This window comes from Oryzias melastigma, linkage group LG9, assembly GCF_002922805.2.
Source record: "Oryzias melastigma strain HK-1 linkage group LG9, ASM292280v2, whole genome shotgun sequence".
In the NCBI taxonomy this organism is placed as follows: Eukaryota; Metazoa; Chordata; class Actinopteri; order Beloniformes; family Adrianichthyidae; genus Oryzias; species Oryzias melastigma.
In genome coordinates, this window is record NC_050520.1 from 4,966,466 (window position 1) to 4,987,513 (window position 21,048).

Consider the following 21,048-nt stretch of genomic DNA (forward strand, 5'->3'; position numbering starts at 1 on the left):
ATGGATTTCTTCCCAGTAAAGTTAAAATGTAATCATGTAATTATTTGTTATTTTATACAATGTAATCTCAGAGTGTTGCTAATTCTCCTAATGGAGCAGCATTTAGCATTTGATGGTTTCCTCTGCAGCCCGTAACATAAGATGAGGCCAGAGGCTCATACATACATGCCTGCATCTTACTGATGTGGAGAAGGGACACGAGAGTCATTTAGAAAAAGATGTCCGGACAAGTGAAGCTTGAGCCGCTGCATCACGACATGCACAGACGCACATTAGCACCAAAAAAAAGTCCTTTGCCTCTTATTGACTTCGGAGCTTCCAGAAACATGTCTCACTCGAAGCCCATGCGCTGGCTCATGCCGCCTCGGAGTCTCACAAGCAGCGACTCACAGCTTCTCCTCCTTCCTCCATCCTAAACACCCAATTAGGAGCCACACCTAGCCACCTGCCTCCAATCAGAGCGGAGTGACTGTTTCCACGGCAACTAACGATGAAGTCAACATGCAGATGGAGGGTCAGCTGATGGAGTGGAGATTGACTTTTGTCAGATAACAAATGGGTTTGAATTTTCAGCTGCAGATGACTGGAATTAAATGCAAAGAGGAAGAATATGAATATTTACAAATTGTGAACACAAACGTAGGGTTTGCTGTTGACGCTCAGTTTCTGCTCTTTTGCATCTCAAAAGAAGATGGAGTTTTAGAGAAAAATAAAACGAAATACCAACCATTTGACATAAACAGGGCTTGCTTAGAAATTCAATCACATTTCAGGTATAACAAAATAAAAGTACATGTCACATTGCCAAATGAAGTGAGGGAACAAGCAACTAAAGCAACAGTTCTGAACATTTAAAAAAATCGAGCAGTTTGAAAAGAAATGTCTCCATTAAGATCAACAGTTTTTATTCCATTTTTTGGAATACCTTCCATACAAACATTTTTTTTTTTGTTTTTTTTAGGAATAAATGTGCATTATGTACTATATATATTTTTTTTCAATGAATGGAAAACATGACAAATACTCAAAAAGTTTATTAAAAAACAAAGTGTCATTTTCTAGGACATAAAAAAGCAAATACATTTACAAAAATAAAGTTGTCAAGTTATTAAATACAAGGTCATACAAGTACTTGTACTTTTATTTAAAAAAGTAATAAAGTTTTGAGTCTGAATTTCAGTATCAAAATTAATTAATTAAAAAAATATTTCTGTATTATGTCATGGTTTACCCTCAATATTTGACCTACTTGATCAAGTCTTCCTTTTTTAAAGCATATATAAAATAATGAGTCACTCAAATATGTATAACATTTCAAGTAAAACATGTTTATATCACAGTGTCTATACTTTCAACATGACTTATTTTCTTGAATTATTAGTTGAATCTCTATTTTCTGTGGGATCTACAGCTTGAGGTTAACACCTCATGTGACCAAGAATTATACAATTTAATCCTTGACTCAGAAAACACACAGAAAAATATATTTTTACATGATTGAAAATAAATTTAGGCATGAAGGGGTTAAGAACACATAAGAAACACAATTTTAAATGAACATGAACAGGTATCACCAGAGTCTTTCTTCTGGTCTTTCTGATCGTCTTTCAGCACTTCATCAACATCTAATAAAAATACGTAGCAAAACAACTTTTGCTTATTTGATCGGTCAAACTTCAGGGTTTTAATTTATGCTCCACACAAACATTTGTTTATACGCTCCTTACAGACAGGAATGGTTAACGGTCACGATAAATTTGATTGATTTGATGTCAGGGAGGAACAAGTGCATTCACTTAAGAAGGAGGACTTAAAAAGTCCTTTGTTTTGGTTCCAATGAAATCAGCAGAAAAGATGTGAAGTTTGTCACTTCTCGTTCTCCACATTTGTCCATTTTTTGGCAGCTGTCAGGGTAATCACCAGTCAAACGAAAGGAAACTCTGAAACAATCTAAATCTAAGGTTTATTCAGGTAAACATTTCATCAATACTTGTTCTTGTGGAGCATCTAAAGGTGTTTTTTTTCTGTTCATTCACCTAAAAGTCCTTCTTTAGTTTAATTTTTCTTTTAGCAGCAGATGAAGGCTTAGCTGAGCACACAAGCTGTGTTTCAGCATCGCCTCACTTTATATGTTGGCTGTGACTCACTCTCCTCCACTGGGAGCGACTGAGCAGCTCCACTGGAGCAGATGGGATTAAGGGCAAAGGCTGCTCCGTAACTTTTGCCCTTTTTATTCTTTTATTTACATTCAGCTTAGACTTAATGAAGCTACAAACGGACTAATGCCACAGTTGAGGGTCGGCACCAAAGTCGTGCTGACATCACCACAGCAGTGATCACTTTCACCAGCATTTACGCCAAATAGCGCTCAGCTTTTGCATCAACATCCATCATTCTTTTTGTAGAATTACTTTAAGAGTTCTGTTTTTGACGGACCAAAAGTACAGCCTCTGTCATATGTCGTAAAGCCACTTCAAGGGTTGTTATTACATTGGAATGTACGATTGTCATTAGGGCTGTAACCGAGTCCTCGGATACTCATGATAAAGTATAAATATTCGCAACGTCCAAGATCTCTGATTTTTACAAATATGGTAAAGTAAAAAATATAATCCAGGAACTATGTATTTATTGCTCTGAAATGCAATTTTGGATTTTAGGTTTATAAACTAACGAGTAACTGTCACCGGAAATAAACAAACCTTCGAAAGAATGTGTTGGTGAAGCTTTCTGTTTTCAAAGTAAAACTAAAGAAAAAAAAAAATTTTAATCTTTATAAAGGTACAGAAAAAAAAGTAAAAAAAAATAGAAACACAAATACGTTCACAAAAACTAGTAAACAATTCAATTATTGCTCTTAATCAGACCCTCCAGGATTTCGCGGCAGATTTTTATGATTTTTGCGGACTAAAACACCTGATGTTGCGGTAACTTTTGTCAAAAGTTGCGTCAAAAGTTGCCATGTTTTTTAATATGTATATATATTTTTAAAAGCACCTAAAAATTTGAATTATGAAATAGAACTCACATTCCCATATTCCAACTATTTTATTGTGACACATGAACTAGGAAAGTACTTCCCCATCATCACTATATACAATGTTGTTGTTGTGTGCTGTCATTTGACTAGAATAGAACCGTGAAACTCTAAATGAACTTTTGGTCCACCCTGCTCACAATAACCCATGTATTTGTTTATTGATTTAAACACACTTATAACCTTAAAAACCAGCATAAGCAGATTCATCCTCAAACTCTTCCTCTTTATATTTCAAAAGCATCACTGGTGAGTCAATGGTTACTGGTAAAGGAAGACCAAGACTTTGAGGAGTTGATCTGGTTTCTACTACCAGTAATGATCTGCTCTGTTTTAGAGAAAGTTCTCTCAGGTGTCTATAAGTTTGTTATTGAGGAGGTTCTATATGGAATTATTTTCCTGCAGACTGTAAATTCTTCCTTTGTACTATCAATTTCCAGTCTTTCTCTCTGACTCTGTTCATGTTGTGCTGTACAACAAGGCTGCTCCGCACGCACTTAGCATGGGCGGGCAAGGCGGGAATTGAACCTGCAATCTCTTGACCAGGGGTTGACCGCCCTACTGCTGAACTACAACTGCCATCAAGTTCAATAGATTGGTTGAAAGGAGTAGGAAGAAGCAAACTAATATTATTCCTCCCTTGTTTGCGTTGCCTAATTTTTTATTTTCTTTACCAATTGGTTTGTCCATTTTTCACCCATAAGGAGAGTTGTGGTTAAGAGTTACCCTGTAGTTGGTTAACCAGTTCATATGTTGGCTTGGTTTTATGGGAACAAATTCAAGAAAAGAAAAAGTTGTTGGATTATAACGAAAGGTTTTATTTAAGAACAACTCAAAAATAAGGCAGAAAAAAATGACCCGGTTTCTGGATTTTTTTTTAGCTAAATCGTAGTCAAACAATTTCTCATCAGTAGAGAAATGTTTGTCCATTTCATAAACCAAAGGAGTGTAAAACGCTGCATTCAAACAGTGGAGAGCTTTTCTTCAATATTAATGATATTTTAAATGATGATCTTTGTATAATTCCTGGAAAACGATGTTTTTTCACTCTTAAGTTCTCTTGTAGATGCTTCTGTCATCTCTATTTTAGAATAATAAACATTTTTTTAAAGCTCTTGTCTTTGTCTTTTTTCCCAGAATCACTATTTTTGGTACCGGGGCCAAGTGGCTGTCTGTGCTGCAGGAGAAAAACCTCAAACCCGGTGAGTTGTTGTTCCCCATTCAGTTTAGACTATTGTCCAAACACACAATACAACCAGAGAGACATTAAATCGGGCTGTTTAATGCATTAGTTTGTGCTCTTCATTGGATCTGCTGATGTTTATTAGACTTCTTTGTAATGTCAGGACAGTTCCTCGCTTTAAATAAGCCCATCTGCGTTTGATGTGATGCTCTAATCATTATTACATGACGTTGGTTCCATTTAGCTCTCTGCTTTATCTGAGGATACTTACAAGTGAGGAACACACTGAGGGACAACGTGGGGTTTAATGCCTCGGCCAAGGACATTTCAGCGTGTGAGGCGGAGAGTTAAGGATCGATTCCGCAGCCTTCCGATTGAAAGACGACCTCTCTGCCTTCTGAGCTGCAGCCGCCCCTAATAACCCAAACCATAAATCTTCATTCAGGTCGTCCGCTCTGCGTGTGCGTCTGCCTGTCTGCAGCTTTTCAGCACATCCTTAGTGTTATTGATAAACAGGAAATCGGAGTCTGCCCCTCCTCTCTGTATGTTGGGAGGCTTCTATTAGAAAAAGGGCAAAAAAAAGATGTGTGTTTGCATACAGCATGCCTGAACTGGGCCAGGGAGAATTGGGGGGTGCTCCATCTTCACTGCTGCCCCAGTGGAGGGGCCCTTTTCCCTCCGCTGACATTTGGACCGGACACCTGGAGGCATGGTGGGTGGTAGCAGGGTGTGTGCGCATGTGTGTGCGCTCACACACATATGTTGGGGTATTCATGGGGTGAGAGTCGGTTGCTGGAAGCTTTTTTGTTCGTGAAGTGCCACTGCTGCGCGAGTGTGTGTGTGATATTGAACATCTCAGGGCTGCTAACTGAAACCCCGTGTGTGTGTTTTGTGTAAACTTGCATCCGCTGTCACATCAGAGTAGCAACCACAACAACACAACTGGTGGCGTGCCAGAAAGCACAGCTGTTCACATGTGCGTGTCCGCCGTTTTTGTGCTTCAGTCAATTCTGTGGATCCTCAGTTTTCTTTGATTCTGTACCAACGATGATAAATTAATTACAGCTCGGATCCAACAACAATACATCGTGTGGTTGTCTAAGAAAACATTTTTTTTGCTCTCAAATTGGACAAGAATTGCAGAATAAAATGAACAACTTTTGTGATGTCCTCATTTAGAACAAACACACTGTTTTTCATTCCGTTATAGAGATCTGAATACATGTTTAGTAGGGGTATAGCCATTCATTTAATGGTTGACGATACACTTCATAGTCGATTTTGGTTCATTTTGAACGATCCGATTCACTGACCTAAAATGGATCCAGGATATCTTTATCCAAAACTTCAACCGGTGTAACTCAGACATAAATACTGAACAGTGCAGGTGATGTTTTCTAGATTCTTTGTATTTCTTGCAAGACATTAAATTATGGATGGATTGATCATTTTTTGCTGCATCACGTGAGTTGTCCTCTGTGATGGACTCTTATGTTACAGTTAAATAAATGCACCGTACCTCATCCAAATGGAATTGCCCGGTATCTATTATTAGCAATTTTATCATTTTGAAGCCATTTTCTAATTGTGTGGTTCCAGTTCAATTAAAGTTAAAGTCAAGATTTGTTCTACGCATTTGATCCATTCCTTGGGAGAGGGGTGAGCTGTAGACACCATTGCATTTGGGAACGATTTGGTGGTTTAACCCCTTCATGCTGAGTATCATGCAGGGAGGCGTTGGATCCAATTTTTAAACTCTGGTATGACTGGATTTGAACTCACGACCATCCAATCTCAGGGTGGACACTCTACCACAAGGCCACTGAGCTGGTGAAAAGTTGCCTCAAACAGATGAATCTAGTTGGATTTTAGGAGTAGTCTTTCCATACAGAACCTAGAAGGTCTCGAAGTTCTCGAATGGACAGAAAGTTGCCTTTGGTTTTGTGGAATTCATGAGTGTAATCCTGCAGAATGTCTCAGTGTCTCTGGAAGTTTTAAAGAAAGCTGAAACATCACCAAGTAAACACAAAGCTATCAACGAAGAAGCGTGGACATGCAGAAAATATTGCTTAATAGGCATTAAACTTTCATATTAAGGTGGAGGCTGCAAATGGCCCGCGGGCCGCCCGTTTGAGACCCCTGCCTTAAGATTTACCTTTGTTCAGGATTTGGATTGAAATGCATTCTAATGAAAATGAATAAATCTACTTTTATTACGATATGATTTTAAACTCCACCTGTAACATTCAGTAACATCTGTGCATTGTTTAGTGTTTTTTACTTTCATTTTCTTTTGTCTCTCAGCGGAAACTCACAACCTTCAGTCTCTCCACACCATCCTGTCCACTGGATCTCCTCTCAAACCTCAGAGTTACGACTTTGTCTATCGCTGCATCAAAAACAACGTGCTGCTGGGTTCCATCTCAGGTAAGCCCGACCTTGTCTGCAGCTTTTATTTTTGCCATTATGCAGTAAATGGAAATGCTAGAAACATCACACAAGAAGAACAGGACAGTTTGGTTGAGCTACAGATGGAATGATTACAGATGTTTCAAAATAAAACTATTAGAACTTGAGAAATTGAGGAAGTTTTGATTAAATGTTTGCACAAAAATTAATAACGCTAGAAATATGAGCTGGTTTTGTAGTTTCAATGATAGCAAGGCTTCAAACTTGCAATTTGCTTTTTCTGGATCTTTTATTTTTTTGTCCTCTGAAGGAATCACTGAAGCATTTTCCCCTCTGAGAACCTGTCCAACCCAATAATTTACTTTTTATGCATTTATCTTTATATTCAAATCACTTCTGGTTGCATGTGGATGAAACTATGCACAAACAATTAGCCAGACTACAGAAAAACAAAGCTGGTTTTGGACATGAGCCTGAAAATACAACTATTGTGTAATTTATAGAATTTATTTTCAGCGTCTCCTCAAAACTGAATGTTTAAATATTAAGTAAAAGCTTGATCTTCATCAAAGTCCATGAAGTCCTCTGATCTTGATGCTCTTTCAAAAGTAAAATCCTTGTAAAAAAACATTAAAATCAACTTTTTTTTTTTATTGAACTAGGAAACAACTTCTGATTTTTGCTTTCAATAAAATTCTTTTATTGGCTCCTAATAGCTCTGATCAGAAATTCAAAGCTTTAGAAACTCAGTGTATTGACGCACGTGAAAAGGTTAGAAAGAAATGGTTTCCATTCTTTGCCTTGACTGCTCCTCAAGCAGAAAATGAGAAGCTAAAGTCTGGCTGAAAAGCCTGAAAGTAAAATCTCAGATGCAGCGGACGAGAACCAACGTTTAGGAAGAAATTGAAGTTTTAGACCAGATTGTGAGATGAAATATCTGAGTAAAACTTTTTCTTCAGAGTAATCTAAAGTTCAGGAAGCTTTATTTTTTCAATAGTTTGGTTGCTTGAAAGTCATCAGTGGAAATAAAGGTTTAGTTTGTGGCCTGGAATAACCTGAAACTCTCTCCCCTGCATGCATTTAGGTAACCTGGTTACCAGAAAGCAACAGTTTATGGGTTTAACAGGTTAAGTGAACCGTGCCATGACTAGTTTGCAGAATTGGATGCACTCTGGCACTTTTAGTGACCACACCATACTTTCAAGTGGAATCTACTCAGTACTTTGCTCTAAAAGTGGAGTACTTTTGCATTTGCTGAATTTACCAGCAAATTGGCCTAATGGTGGAGCGTCTGCCCTGAAATTGAGCGATTATGGGTTTGGAACCACAGTTGGATGTATTCAGACTGGAAAAGTCCCTTTGGTTTGGTCTCTATTCAGTCTGCCATAACCCGTACTTTCCTGTTTAAAACTAAAGCTTGTAAACCAAATCATGTGACTAAAGATCTCTTCAATCATTGGCCAAGAATTGCAAGTTTGGGGCAAAAACATATAGAAAGAATAATGGAAGTCCTACGCTTTGCAATCCTGGTTGGGTTTGTCTGATTCAGACTTTATATTTTGTTAAACGTCTGTATCGTCACCAGGTACAACACTTATTTTTGCTACTTTGGTGCTGCAGGGCAGTTACTTAGTAGATGTTGGTTAAGAACGTACACTAATAAGTGTTTATGACATATAGATTGTTGGGCAAACAGTGTGAGAAGCAATATGTATCCCGTTAAGAGTTGTTTTAATGAGCCTCCATTCATCCGACTACATTTCTATGCGTTGCTGTGTCTCGTTCACTGTGTGTACATGTGTAAAATGTATTTAATTGGATCAAAGATTGGATTAGAATTGAACAGTGTACATGGGCCCTGAAAAACCTCCTCCGTTTAACGTTTTCATATGCCACATGTTTGATCAGAGCAAATTATTTTGCCATGTGTAGAACTATTTAAAATACAGAAAACAAGCGTAGAAGAAGAAATAAGTTCTGTTGTAAACCAACAAAGTTGCAGCGTAGAGCAAGATGATCTTCTCTGTGTCATTATTTTTGGCTGCATGGTCTGGAGGAGGGGCTAGGTTAAAATTTGCCAACAACAACATTTAGCCTTGGCCACTCGTAAATACGTGGAATAACATCAACCCTTATTTTGTGTGGACGCAATTGATAACATAAATTCACATGATTGATGGCACGGTTTCTCAGATCTGTGTGAAGCAGCGTTTCCACATTCAAAAGCCGCCACCCCCATCTCATACATTGTCCTGAAGCAGCTCAAATATGCAGTTCTCCTGGGAAACATGGTTCTCCGGCAGCTCGCTCACGCAGAGCAGCCAGAGTGACTGCCGCCCGAAGCCTCCTCTGGAGCGCACGCCGTAACGAACCCTGCTTGCAAACACAAAGCCACAAAGTCTAGAGCAGCCAGTTGATGGAAGGATGGAGTCTATTCAGAATGAGGAAACTCTGAGCAAACCGAAGCTTAGTCCAATTGGAAACAAACAGAGACTACCTTGAAAGATGGGTCAGAGAGCGGCTCCTGGTCCCGTACCTGGGTCCGCTTTGGTCCATTCACACTGAAAATTTGCTCCGGATTATTGGTAGAAACAAACTAAACAAAACCAATTAGTTAAGTCTGAATAGACCCTAAAAATGAAACCCAGTCCCTTCCTGCTTGGCACTCGGCATTAAGGGTTCAATTGGGAGGTTAAACCACCTAATGGTTCCAGAGTGCAGCTTTAACTGCTGCTCCAGGGAATGAGTCCAATACAGAGAACAATTTATACACACTCTGGTGTGTGACAACTAATGGGACTTTAAATTTTGCTCATGGGAAAGCTAATTATAAATCCAGGTTTTCCAGGTTTGGGGAAATGAATGTAAACCATTCAGTGGAAGAGGCGTCTGTCTTTAAAATAAAAAGAAACACTTTAATTTAGTATTTTTTGTTTTAAGTGTTTCTATAAAAGTTTCCTTTGGTTGTATTGACCTGATCGCTTCACGGCTTTTTGAAGCATCAGCACAGTTTGGCTCACCACCTGCCTCACTCCCTTGTTTTAGTTCCTTTAAGTCAAGCTTTTGCACTTAAAGGAAGCAGAGATGACCACCTGTGGTGCTACGTTGGGCGTAGCTGTACAGGTTACAGTGAGACCGAACGCCGACTGATTAAAGCTCATTTCGAATTTCAAACTTTTTTTTTACCGACACGTCTCCAGGTTCCCTTATGATGCAAAGTAAAGCAACAAAGCATCTGTGACGTGAACATAAAGAGCTGACAGGATGAAAGAAATTTCCAGCAGTATAAATTATATATAACTGTACATTTTCCTCGCTGCACAAAGATGCACGAGGACCGACACACACGCCATCTCGGCCTATTGTGATGCTGACAGGCCAGGAGAATGCTATCTGTCTCTTTATGTGAGTTCTGAGACGGTTAACATTTAGCTCAGCCAGTGTGACTGACGTCTTACACTCACACACACAAACACACACACTGAGTAATAGCTTGGAGCAACACACTCACACAGATGAACACAGGCCTTGCAAATGGCAGCCTTAATGTGTGCAGCACGGGCTCAACATTGACCAAAATGTCAGTCACACAGTGGAAAAATGGGGCGAAAGTAATAAATATAAGGTGATGGTTTCAACCCATTTCCTTAAACATCTTGAACATTCCTGTCTATTATGTATTTCTCACTTTGACAGCTATAACCAAACAGAACAAAGTGGGGAATCTTGTTTACTTAACACCTTTGAAGTTTAGCTTTATAGTAAATCATTAAATATTAGGTTAATAGTCTGAGTTATTTATTTATTTTTGCCTAAATAAATCAATGAAAGTGTGTTAATTGCATGTCTCATTAAGAAAATTTCTACAAAAAAAATTGTTTTAGTTTGGCAAACTACCAATTGATCTGGCAGATACTCAGAGATCTCAATTCAGATTGTTGTTTTTTTTGTAAATTATCGTTAAGTAAATAGTAAGTAGACTGTTTATTTGTTAAAGTTTATATTGTTTTACAGAAAGATGGACAAAATAACCAAACTAACTATTGATATTGACGCTAAATTTTAAAGAATATTGTCAGTAAATTTGAAGTGTGTTTTCAAAATTTAATATTTTATGCTCACATTCCATAAAAACTTGAGCTTTTACAAATTTAATGGCATTTATAAGGAAAACAAATGTCTTCAAAGTGAAATATACAAAGTCCCTTCGTGAATTTAACCAAAAATTTCAGTACTGACAATTGAGATTCTCTAAGAAAATAGTTCAAATGAAATCAACTTTATTTTTTAAAAGCGCTTCTCATACATGTGAAGCTCGAAGTGCTTTACAATTAAAACCAGAAACACAAAAGTTCAAATAAAAGTCTAACCCACCCCTTAAACCCCACCCCAACATGAAAATATGAATTAATTTTTTTCTATGGCTGTCAACATTAATGCACGCAATTATTTTAACAAAGTTAACACATTAATATTTATTAGCACCAATTAATTACACTTCTCAAAGTAGCAGTAATCAGAGTCAAGTATTCACCCAGACCATTTAAAATGCAGAAACGCTAAATGTTTTTTTCTTACAGCTGTATGTCAGCTTCTTTGTTTTCTTGGAGTAATACTGCAGACATAAAACTCTTTAGAGTTCTGCTTATCTTACAGTTGATGCTTTTTGTGCAAACAAGTTACACTTCAGAGTTAAGACTTTATACATTTAAACATTTCCCACAAACATTTTCTCTTGGGGCTGTTTTTGTACAAAAGCTGCAAATTGTCAAATAAAATGTACCTAGTAAAACATTGTGATTAATTGTGATTAATCACTACCCAAAAGTGTGATTGATTTATTTTTTATTTTTTATTTAAATCCACAATAGTGGATTAACTGGACACCCAACTTTTTAAAGTCTGATCTTTTAACGGATCCAACTTTTTTTGTAAATATTTTTTTTACATTATTGAGAGACAAAGCCCTTGTGGTTTTGGTAGCTTCTCATTTTTTAGGATTTCATGATCCCGATCATCATGTTAACTGACGATCCTCTGAACTTCAATGGTAGCAGATGAGTTATATAAAATATTCTTTATTAATTCAAACAGAAATTCTGTGTCTATGTGAGGAGCTGGTCTTGGCTCAGTCTCTTTCCATCTTGTCGCCAAGGGCAACAGCAGGCTGCTACACTGCTGGCTGCCAACCGACCTAACCTTGACCCCTGAAGTGAACCCTCTGTTGGTGTGTTTGTGTGTATGTGTGAAGATTTATCACAACATATGTGTGACTGTGACCAGTGACTGGAGCTCACAGTGGCATATGGGATGGCCCTCTTTGCTGGTTTCACCGCGGGTTTGCATCCTGCTCGTTTTGTTAGGCCATGCATTTTAGTTATTCAAACTCGATCGAAATCTCCCTCAAAGATGAAGAGTATTTCAGTGGATCGTTGCATTTCTTCATTTTTAACATTTTCACTGCTGAATTTCCTCACCAGCAACCCATATGTCACTTTTTAGCTTCCTCTGAGCCCACCTCCTAGTTTTTGAAAACCTTACTTTACTGAACTTTGATCATTGGTTTCCTATCCACCATCAACACTGAATCCTGGTTGATTTGTGGAACCAAAAATATCAAGAAATGTGTAGAAAATTGTCATCCAAGTGCTGTTTTGGTTGAAGAAGATCAAACTGCAGCATCGAATTTGCTGCGATTCTTCCTTCTGATTATCAACATCAACTCTGTTCCTTTTGTTTTCACAGTAAAACACATCTCTACTCAAAACTGTTGCCTTTGTGTTGGGAGTTATTGTGGCGTTTGTTATCAGGAAAAAGGGATTAAAAGCTTTTCTTCTGTGAAAACAAAATAAATAGAGATTAAACTTGTTCTTTAAAAAACTGAAGGGGTTAGATGGTGACTCACAAGCAAGCGGTTCCTATTTTAGTGGAGAACTGACGCCTCAACATAAAGAAAAAGGCTTTTCTTTAAATGTCAACAGATCAGAACATGTATAAATTACTGAAATCACAAAATTTGTTGACATTTAGAAATTGATTCATTAAGTGGTTTTGTAGCTTTGGGGACCAAAAATGATTCTTTCTTTAATATATATTTTTTACATATAACACAAAGCTTTTTTTAACAATGAACACTAACTTAAAGTCCCACTGCGATCATCTTTTGATCTATTTTAAAAGCTTTTCCAGTGGTTTTTAATTATGATTATGTAGTTTTTAGCCGAAATTAAAATGAAGAAAAAAGTGTCATTTTCTTGGACGATTTCTGCTTTTCTTGTTTATCAGAAATTCGCTTCTGAGTTTTGAGCGCAACTGTTAGTGAGGAGTAGTGCTAAGTTCTACGAACGCGATGCATGCAAAAATTTGCGTGGTCCGCCCCACTTTCACCATGTGGCGAATTTGCTGCTCGCCACCTGCCAAAAAACGTGTGGGAGGAGCTACTAGTCAATGTTTTTAGCCTGGTGGCTACATGGAGCTAATTTCGAATGTATGAAGGACATGGATGATGTTGAGAGATCAGGTTTATTTATTGTGACAAGTTCTCAAAAACATTGGTAACCATGTCTCCATGTTTGGGATTATGTGATCATTCAAAGATTTTTCTGGTACCGGGGGCTTCCATCTCACTTTGGGGACTGTGTCTGAATGACAGCCGGTTCCACAGTGTTTCTGTGACTGAGTTTGAAGGCTCAATGTCTCACATTAACTTGAGAAAAGAAAAATGGAAACAAAACTAAAATTAGGGGACCTTTTTTTTTTATTATTGTTTCTGTGAAAATTAGGTTAAGAAATTAGATTAAAGTTCAGGACAAAACACTTGCATTGGATTAGTGTTGCAGCCGCTGATCGAATCACGTGACCAAAGTGAAGTCCCTGATAGGTAGATGCAACTCCATGACCTGCCAAAATTTGAGCTGCTGCCAGACCGCCATGCCCGTCGCTCAAAACGCGCAGCAGGACCTCAGATCACATCTGTTCCATTGACTTAATAGTGAAACTGGTCACCTCTGCCACTCAGATTGCATTCGCTGCGCTCATTTCTCATCATGCCTTTGTTTGCACTTTCTCCCACTAGCTTACAGCCCCTCACAACCCCAAGCTAACATTAGCAGAGCATCAAAAATGGTGAACAATATTGGAGTTATCCAGCCATACAGTTTTTAGCCAAATGTCTGATTGGATGTCCTCCATCATGAGAACCATTCGGTTATCTCAGTTTATAAAACAAAATTAAACATTTTTAATAATAGCTGATGAAAGAGTCAGAAAATGTTCGTTGGTCTAAGACATGAACAGGTTGGAAGAAAATCCAAGAAATCCTCCAAAAACTGGTTCAAATGCACATATTTATAACAAACTGGGTAGTATAGAAAATGAGTTCTTTTGCTCAGAAGATTTGGTGCTGTTTGGAGAATAAGTTCAATGTGACGAGTTACCGTCTTGTTCATGCTCACAGAGCAGTGGATGATGGAAGGCATCCCAAGAAAGCTGCAGTGTCTTTTAACCTAAAATATACCCGTGTTTGAAAAGGTACGTGTGTTTTTGGGGTGTGTGTGTGTGTGTAAGCCCACCTTTGGCGGTGGGTGAAACAATAAGATAATTGCTTATCTTCCCACTAAAAGTGTGTTTGTGTTTAATCAGAAAACAAAGTTAGCACTTCCTCCAGGGAGCCAATTAAAGCTCAATAAAGAACCTGGCAGACAGAAAAAAAGAGAGACCGTGTAGAGAATAGAAAGAAAGGAAGGAGAGGAGGGAGGAGAGGTAGAAGGGCAGAGAGTGGTTGAGAGGAAGGAAACAAGATGGATGGATGTGGTCTGTGATTCAGAGGGGAGTGAAGCTAGGAGGTAGACTGAACACTGGGAGGGAGATAAATAGAACGTGTCAGAATTAGTAGATGATGGGAGGTAGAAAGTGAAAATAGAAGTGTGATTGCAGGTTTGGGAAGACGCTGCTGGGGAGTAAAATTCCTAAATAGGTCAATAAGGGTGTTGTAAAGTGCTGATGATGATTGTGGTAACCAATAGTAAATGGTCGGGTTTTATAAAGGTCGAGAAGAGTCTGTTAAACAAGATTTTGACAAAAGGTTATCATCTGTGCAACAAAAACGGGAAGAACAATTAAAAATTCAGCCAAATTGAATAAATCAAATGTTTTGATAGTTTTGGGAGATTTTTTTTAACCCTTTAATTAGCTGTTGTCAAAGACCGGAAATAATACACACTCTTCTAACTACCCCAACTCTTCCACCATTTACACAATTAATGTCATTTGAACAGATTCTGAAGTGAAGAAAAGCAGTTTGGTTGACCTTAATTGCATAAACACTTCAGTACCATAAAGTGTTGCGCATAAGCGTGAAACTGCTTTTCTCTGCTTCCGAACCCACTGGAATTAATTGAAAGTTAGTTCGAAGAACATCAAAAGCTCTGACTTTTTAATTGTTAACCATCCAGTTATTACATTTGAGGGTTTGACTGTCAAAGACCACACTCACATGTGAAAGAAACATCCTAAATGTTAAAAAAAGGATTTTTTTTAAATCAGTCTGTTTGTGTGAATTTTATTATTGCATTAATTTGAATGAGGACTGACCTGACTGCATAAAAAGCCACCTGGTGGTTACCTGGTGTACTGCCCTGGCTACAGTTGCATTTATTTTTAAAAGATCTTCAATCCTGAAAATTTAATTTACTCAACACAAACATCCTTAGTCTTATTTTTGTTGCTCAAGATCATTTTACAGAATATGTATTAAAAGTAACTAAAAAGAAAGGAGAAACCATTAAAAAATAAAAAAGAATAACTAAAGGGCCTATAACATGCTTTTCTTTAACCTTTCAGAGTAAACTATATCCTTATATATGATAATGTATTACCTTTGGGACACTAAAAAAAATAATTTTTAATTAAACATGAGTTATTTTTGAAAGTAAGATGACTTTATCGTTGAGGCCCCGCCTTTCACTCCTTGTGGGTGCCGCCCATTTCATGATGTCATCCTACAGCTGGCTTAGGCAGCGTGTCTGCGTTTTGCCCACAAAAACAAACATGTGTGCACATTTCGCTTATGAAATGAAAGGATTTTGCAGATCACTGCTAGCTCAGTGGAGAAAACGGGTGTGTGTGTTAGAATGAGGGCGGAGCTGACAACTCTTCCTGGAAGGGGCTGTTCCTCACTTTGCAATTTTCTTGGATTGGGAGTGTGAATGGATCCAAATGCCACTTTGGGGTTGTTTTTAGTAGGAAGGAACATTATAAAACACTTGAAAGCTCAAAATGATCATTTTGCATCATGTGGGCCCCTTAAATACAATTTAAAAAAATACCGTAAAGAAAATGTAAATTAATAAGTGAATTTGAACTTGATTTGTCAATTTATCAATAGATTAGCTGTCTGGGATAAACAAAATATAAAAGCTTAAATGTTTGTGCACGGCGATGGTCAAAAAAATCATGCTCATGATTCTGACCAGACTTTTAAACCATCACACTGTGACCACAGCAAGCCTCCCTGACTGAGAGTGCAAGAGCAGCTCTCGTCCCAGATAGGTCTGCTTCCAAAGCCAGCTCAGTGGAATGAAAGGGAGAAACAAAAAAAGCCTGTTTGGTGTTGTCTACAATCCATCCTCACAAGCCACGGGGCTTCTGGGGAAAAAAATCCTAATTTAGAACCTTTTACATGTCGCATTGGATCTTTGTGTGTTAAAGAAAAAAGCATTTAAAGAAAAGAGCATCATCCCCACTGTGAAACATGGAGCAGGACTAGTTTCTGTTGGGACTCTGCTGTTTCTGCCACGGGGAGCCTTTATTTTAAGCTCGGTTTTTATGAAGTGGGAATGCATCCAATGTCCTTTTCTAACCTTTTAAAATACAAAAAAAGAAGAAAAAATGCTTAGAAAAACACAAAACAACAGGCGTTCTGGCTTGTTCCATTCAGAAAATATTAAATGAAAACTCCAAAATTAGAAGAATATATCTAAGATTTGAAAAGTACTTAGTCATACTTGATCCTTTTACTTTCAACAGTTACTTTTTACGGTCCCTTGCTTGAGTCTAACAAAGGCATCTGGACTTTAATTTTTCTCCTTTTGAAACGTATGTAACAATTTAGAAAAGCGGTTTCATCTGTCTTCTTAAATACTGTATTTTCTGGATTATAAGTCACAGCGGAGTATAAGTCGCAGCAGCAAAAAAACATCAAATCAAGAAGAAGAAAAGCTTATACAACTCGTTCTGGAGTATAAGTCGCACTTTTATATTTGCCATGGCAAAAAATAAAAACAAGAATAATAATGCTTCGACTCCAATGAAAAAAGTATCAAATTTTAAGAGGAAAACAATCCGATTCTCCTCCATGTTTGTTTTGGACGACAGTTCTTCTTCTGGCACTGACAAAAGAAAATACAGCACCCTCTAGTGGTTTAGCAGAAACAACCGCTAAAGATCAAATGGTTGCTAGTTAAAAAAGAACGAATATATCAGTCTATTTATGTATATTAAAAAAATCTCAAATAAGTCGCTCCTGAGTATAAGTCGCACCCCTGGCTGAACTATGAGAAAAAGAGCGACTTATACTCTAGAAAATACGGTACCTGGATGTATTTTACTTGAAGTATAGTTCATTGGAAATGCTTTATTTTAAGCAATCGTAACAATATTGTTATATATTGGAATTGGTTGATTAAAATAATGTTCTTTCATGAGTACAAGGTTAGACCGCTCTACTCAAACTTTAGGTAAATGGTATAGCTCTCAATCTGTCCTTTGCACGTTTCACTGATGTATTTCTCTGCTTTGTTTTGTGTTTTGTCTCCAGGTGGCACTGACATCGTGTCATGTTTCATGGGTCAGAACCCGACGGTTCCAGTGTACCGAGGAGAAATCCAAACCAGAAATCTTGGCATGGCTATAGAAGCATGGAGTCCTGATGGTGAGATGCAGCGTTTCTTTCAGTTGTTTTGAATTTGATTGATTTATACATATTTTCATGATTTTCCTCCATTTACTGCTGGTGAACAGGCAGATTTTTACAGTTTGAACTGGATGTTAATGAGTTAATCACACATTACCACAATGCTGAATTATCAACAATAATTATTTGACTTTTATTTATTTTTTGCACTTTTGTATATTTTTGTTAAGCGTTTTTCCCTCACTTCCTATAAATAATGAGGTGCAGCGTCAGGGAGGCACGAATCATCACCCACCTATTGCTCAACTCTGCTAAAACAAATCTTTACAGAAAAGATGACTTTTTATTTTCATACCACTTGGCCAATCACATGGATGGAGAGTCAGATTTAATGGAGAAATGCAGAAAGCGATACTTTTATATACAATACATTAAAGTCTCACTCTGATCGTTTTTTTGATCTGTTTTCAAAGCGTTCCCAGTGGTCTTTTAAATATGATCTCAAAAGGTTTAGTTCTGATTGTGGTTTGGATGCTGAAGCTATTTTTTTTAACCTTTTTTCAACCTGAAATTTTGCAATCAAATTTTGGATCCTGTTTTAGAAAAAAATCACAGAAAATATCACAGTTAATCACGATTAAAAAATTTTATTGGTCCCCAGTACTAATTAGAAGTATAAATGGCTGCAGTTTAATGACTCGTCCCTGAATCCAAACATGTTTTTCTTTTAATACAACATCTGTATTTTCCCCATTTATTTCCACTCTGCAGTCTGCACTGCCATATCTCTGCCCCCTGAAATAAAAGTAGACTGGGGGGTGTTATTTAAAGGCAATTTTGTAGGAAGATCTTTGGATTATTTTAGTCGGTCCTAAAGCCCATAACACCCCCCAGAGGGAGAATGTTAAGGTCGTGCAAAAGCGTGCGCCCGAAGTCCATCAGGCTTCCAGGATTGTGTTTGTGTCTGTTGCACCCTGATAAATGTGTGTCATGCTACACAGAGAAAACTTGAACCTGAAAATTCTGTGTGTGTTTGGGCTTTCACAGGTAAGCCGGTGTGGGGGGAGAGCGGGGAGCTTGTCTGCTTGAAGCCAATCCCCTGCCAGCCAACACACTTCTGGAATGATGAGAATGGAAGCAAATATCATAAAGCTTACTTTTCTTCATATCCAGGTAAACACAATGGATTTACAGAGAAATACAACATAAAATAAATACAAACAAAAAAACATTCCTTTATTAATATTAGTAATAATTAAACTCCATGCATTTGGTTCTTTGTCCCATTTTCTCTGTTTTATTTGTGTGTATTTTTTTTTGTTTGCATCTATTTTTGCTGGAATTAAATTCAAAAACACATTTGAAACCTTTTTATTTTGTTTGTTGTGTTTAGGTGTGTGGGCGCATGGAGACTACTGTAAAATCAACCCAAAGACAGGAGGCATCGTCATGCTGGGCAGAAGGTTTGCTTGAGTTCTTCTTCTAACTAAAAAAAAAAAAAAACAGTAATCGTCAAAACAAATAAAGTTTATATTTGTAGTTTCACTTTCTCTTTAAAAACTACACTTCTAAAGAGGTTGAGTCGACTATCAACGAGATGTTTTAAATTTAGACAGTTGACTGTATATGACACCTGGGTGGAGTGAGTGTGACATCACCTGTAGAAAATGGCTTACTTACGGCTTCAACCAAATCAAGTCAGTTCATTCACCATTTTTTTCTCCACCACGTTGGACCCAGACGTCGTCATGATGGACTAAAGACATCCAAGTTCGTTCCCTAAACACCCGTTATGAAACAGATTATGAACGGAAAGTGAAAATTGTTAAGACTGATGGAAAAGTTTAATTTTTAAAAATAAAAATATAAACTTTTTGTTATTTTAAAATAAATTATATTTACTTCTGATTTTAAGAAATAAAGGTATCACAGTGGTCAAAACTTGTTGTGTTCTGGAAAGAAAAAGAATCCAAATTTAATTGAGACTGGGTTTGTGCTTTTCCCCAATTTTCATACAAGATCAAAAAGAATCAAATTAATCTAGTATAGATACTAAAAACGACGGTTTTATGTCAGATTTTGAAGTTGAAGAGGTGATCCATCAAACAGGAAAATGAACTGAACCATGAAAGTATGATGGCAGCGCTTGAATTAGAATTCTTGCATGTGTTTTGCTGCAGTGATGGAACACTAAACCCCAACGGAGTCCGCTTTGGGAGCTCCGAGATCTACAACATCGGTGAGTAGAAAAGGTTGCAGGTGTGACGGGATGCGGATAAAAATGATTTTCTCCTTTTTTCACTTTCCAGGAAAACGTTTAAACGCTTTCTCCGCTCTTTTCTTCTCTCCCTCCGCTTCTTTTCATCCTCCCTTTCATCCCTGCAGTGGAGGCCTTTGAGGAGGTGTCAGACAGCCTGTGCGTCCCTCAGTACAACTCTGACGGCGAGGAGCGAGTCATTTTGTTCCTGAAGATGGCGCCTGGAAAGTCCTTCTCTCCGGAGCTGGTGACGAACATTAAAGGAGCCATTAGGAAAGCGTTGTCGGCGCGTCACATCCCCGGCCTGCTGCTGGAGACCAAAGACATTCCTGTAAGATTGGGGTGTCAAACTTGAACGCACAGGGGGCCAAAATCCAAAACACACCTTAGGTCGCGGATAACAGTTTATTTAACACTCTAAAACTACATTTTTAAAACTTTAAAACCATAACTTTTTAACATAATTATGAACTAGATATATAGCATTACCTGCGATTCTGTGAAATTGGCCAGTGAAGCTTATAGCTGAAAATGCTGAAGCTGATAGCCAGATAAATATTTGCTAAATGCCAAATTAGCCTAAAAAACTTAAAAAAAACTAAGTTAGCCAAAACAGCTAGTATGTAGCTGAAAAAAAAACCTAAATCCAAATTCTTCCCTTCTCTCTTAGCCCTTCCTTTTAATTTGAAGGAGCAGTGTCTGTATTATTATATTTCAAATTTCATCCTTCAAGCTAAGAGGTCCAGGGTCGTGCTTTTCTTCATGTTGGTGCGCTCTGAAGCACAGAAGTTTACATTAAAATGTAAGTAATGTCTTTTTGTTCTAGCATGACCTTTTTAAAGTTGTAAAACCGCTGTTGTTATGTATATTCAAGTGCTGGAAGCTCTGCGCTAACGCTAGCGGGCCGGTGATATTGATGATGTCATCGAATTAATGTCACGGCCGAAATATTAGACACTATTTTTTCATCACCGTCTGTTTGGAGGGATAAATGAAAGGGGAAGGGAGAAGGGAAGAATTTGGATTGGGCCCAAAACTAAACCCAAAAAAATAGTCTAAAAAATCTTAGTAAATGCCAAAATAGTCCAAAAACCTAGCAGAATGACAATTTTTTACATTTTAAAACTGTAACTTTTTGACATAAATATGAATAAAAACAGGCAGGAATACTATTTCAGAATAAATCTACTTAAACCCTAAATAACTCAATTTACTCTCCATAAAAACATATTTTGTCAAAATTATAAAAG

General features: G+C 37.6%; 1 protein-coding gene across 1 annotated transcript in view; it reads left to right on the forward strand.

Annotated features, from left to right (window-relative positions):
- Window positions 1-21,048, forward strand: part of aacs (acetoacetyl-CoA synthetase) — a 41,672-nt gene that overhangs the window by 18,535 nt on the left and 2,089 nt on the right. Inside the window, exons 11-17 of the mRNA XM_024276192.2 lie at window positions 4,175-4,239; window positions 6,525-6,647; window positions 17,446-17,559; window positions 18,589-18,714; window positions 18,935-19,004; window positions 19,722-19,780; window positions 19,927-20,129. Of these exons, the coding sequence (XP_024131960.1) occupies window positions 4,175-4,239; window positions 6,525-6,647; window positions 17,446-17,559; window positions 18,589-18,714; window positions 18,935-19,004; window positions 19,722-19,780; window positions 19,927-20,129 (760 nt within the window). The remainder of the gene's footprint in view (window positions 1-4,174; window positions 4,240-6,524; window positions 6,648-17,445; window positions 17,560-18,588; window positions 18,715-18,934; window positions 19,005-19,721; window positions 19,781-19,926; window positions 20,130-21,048) is intronic.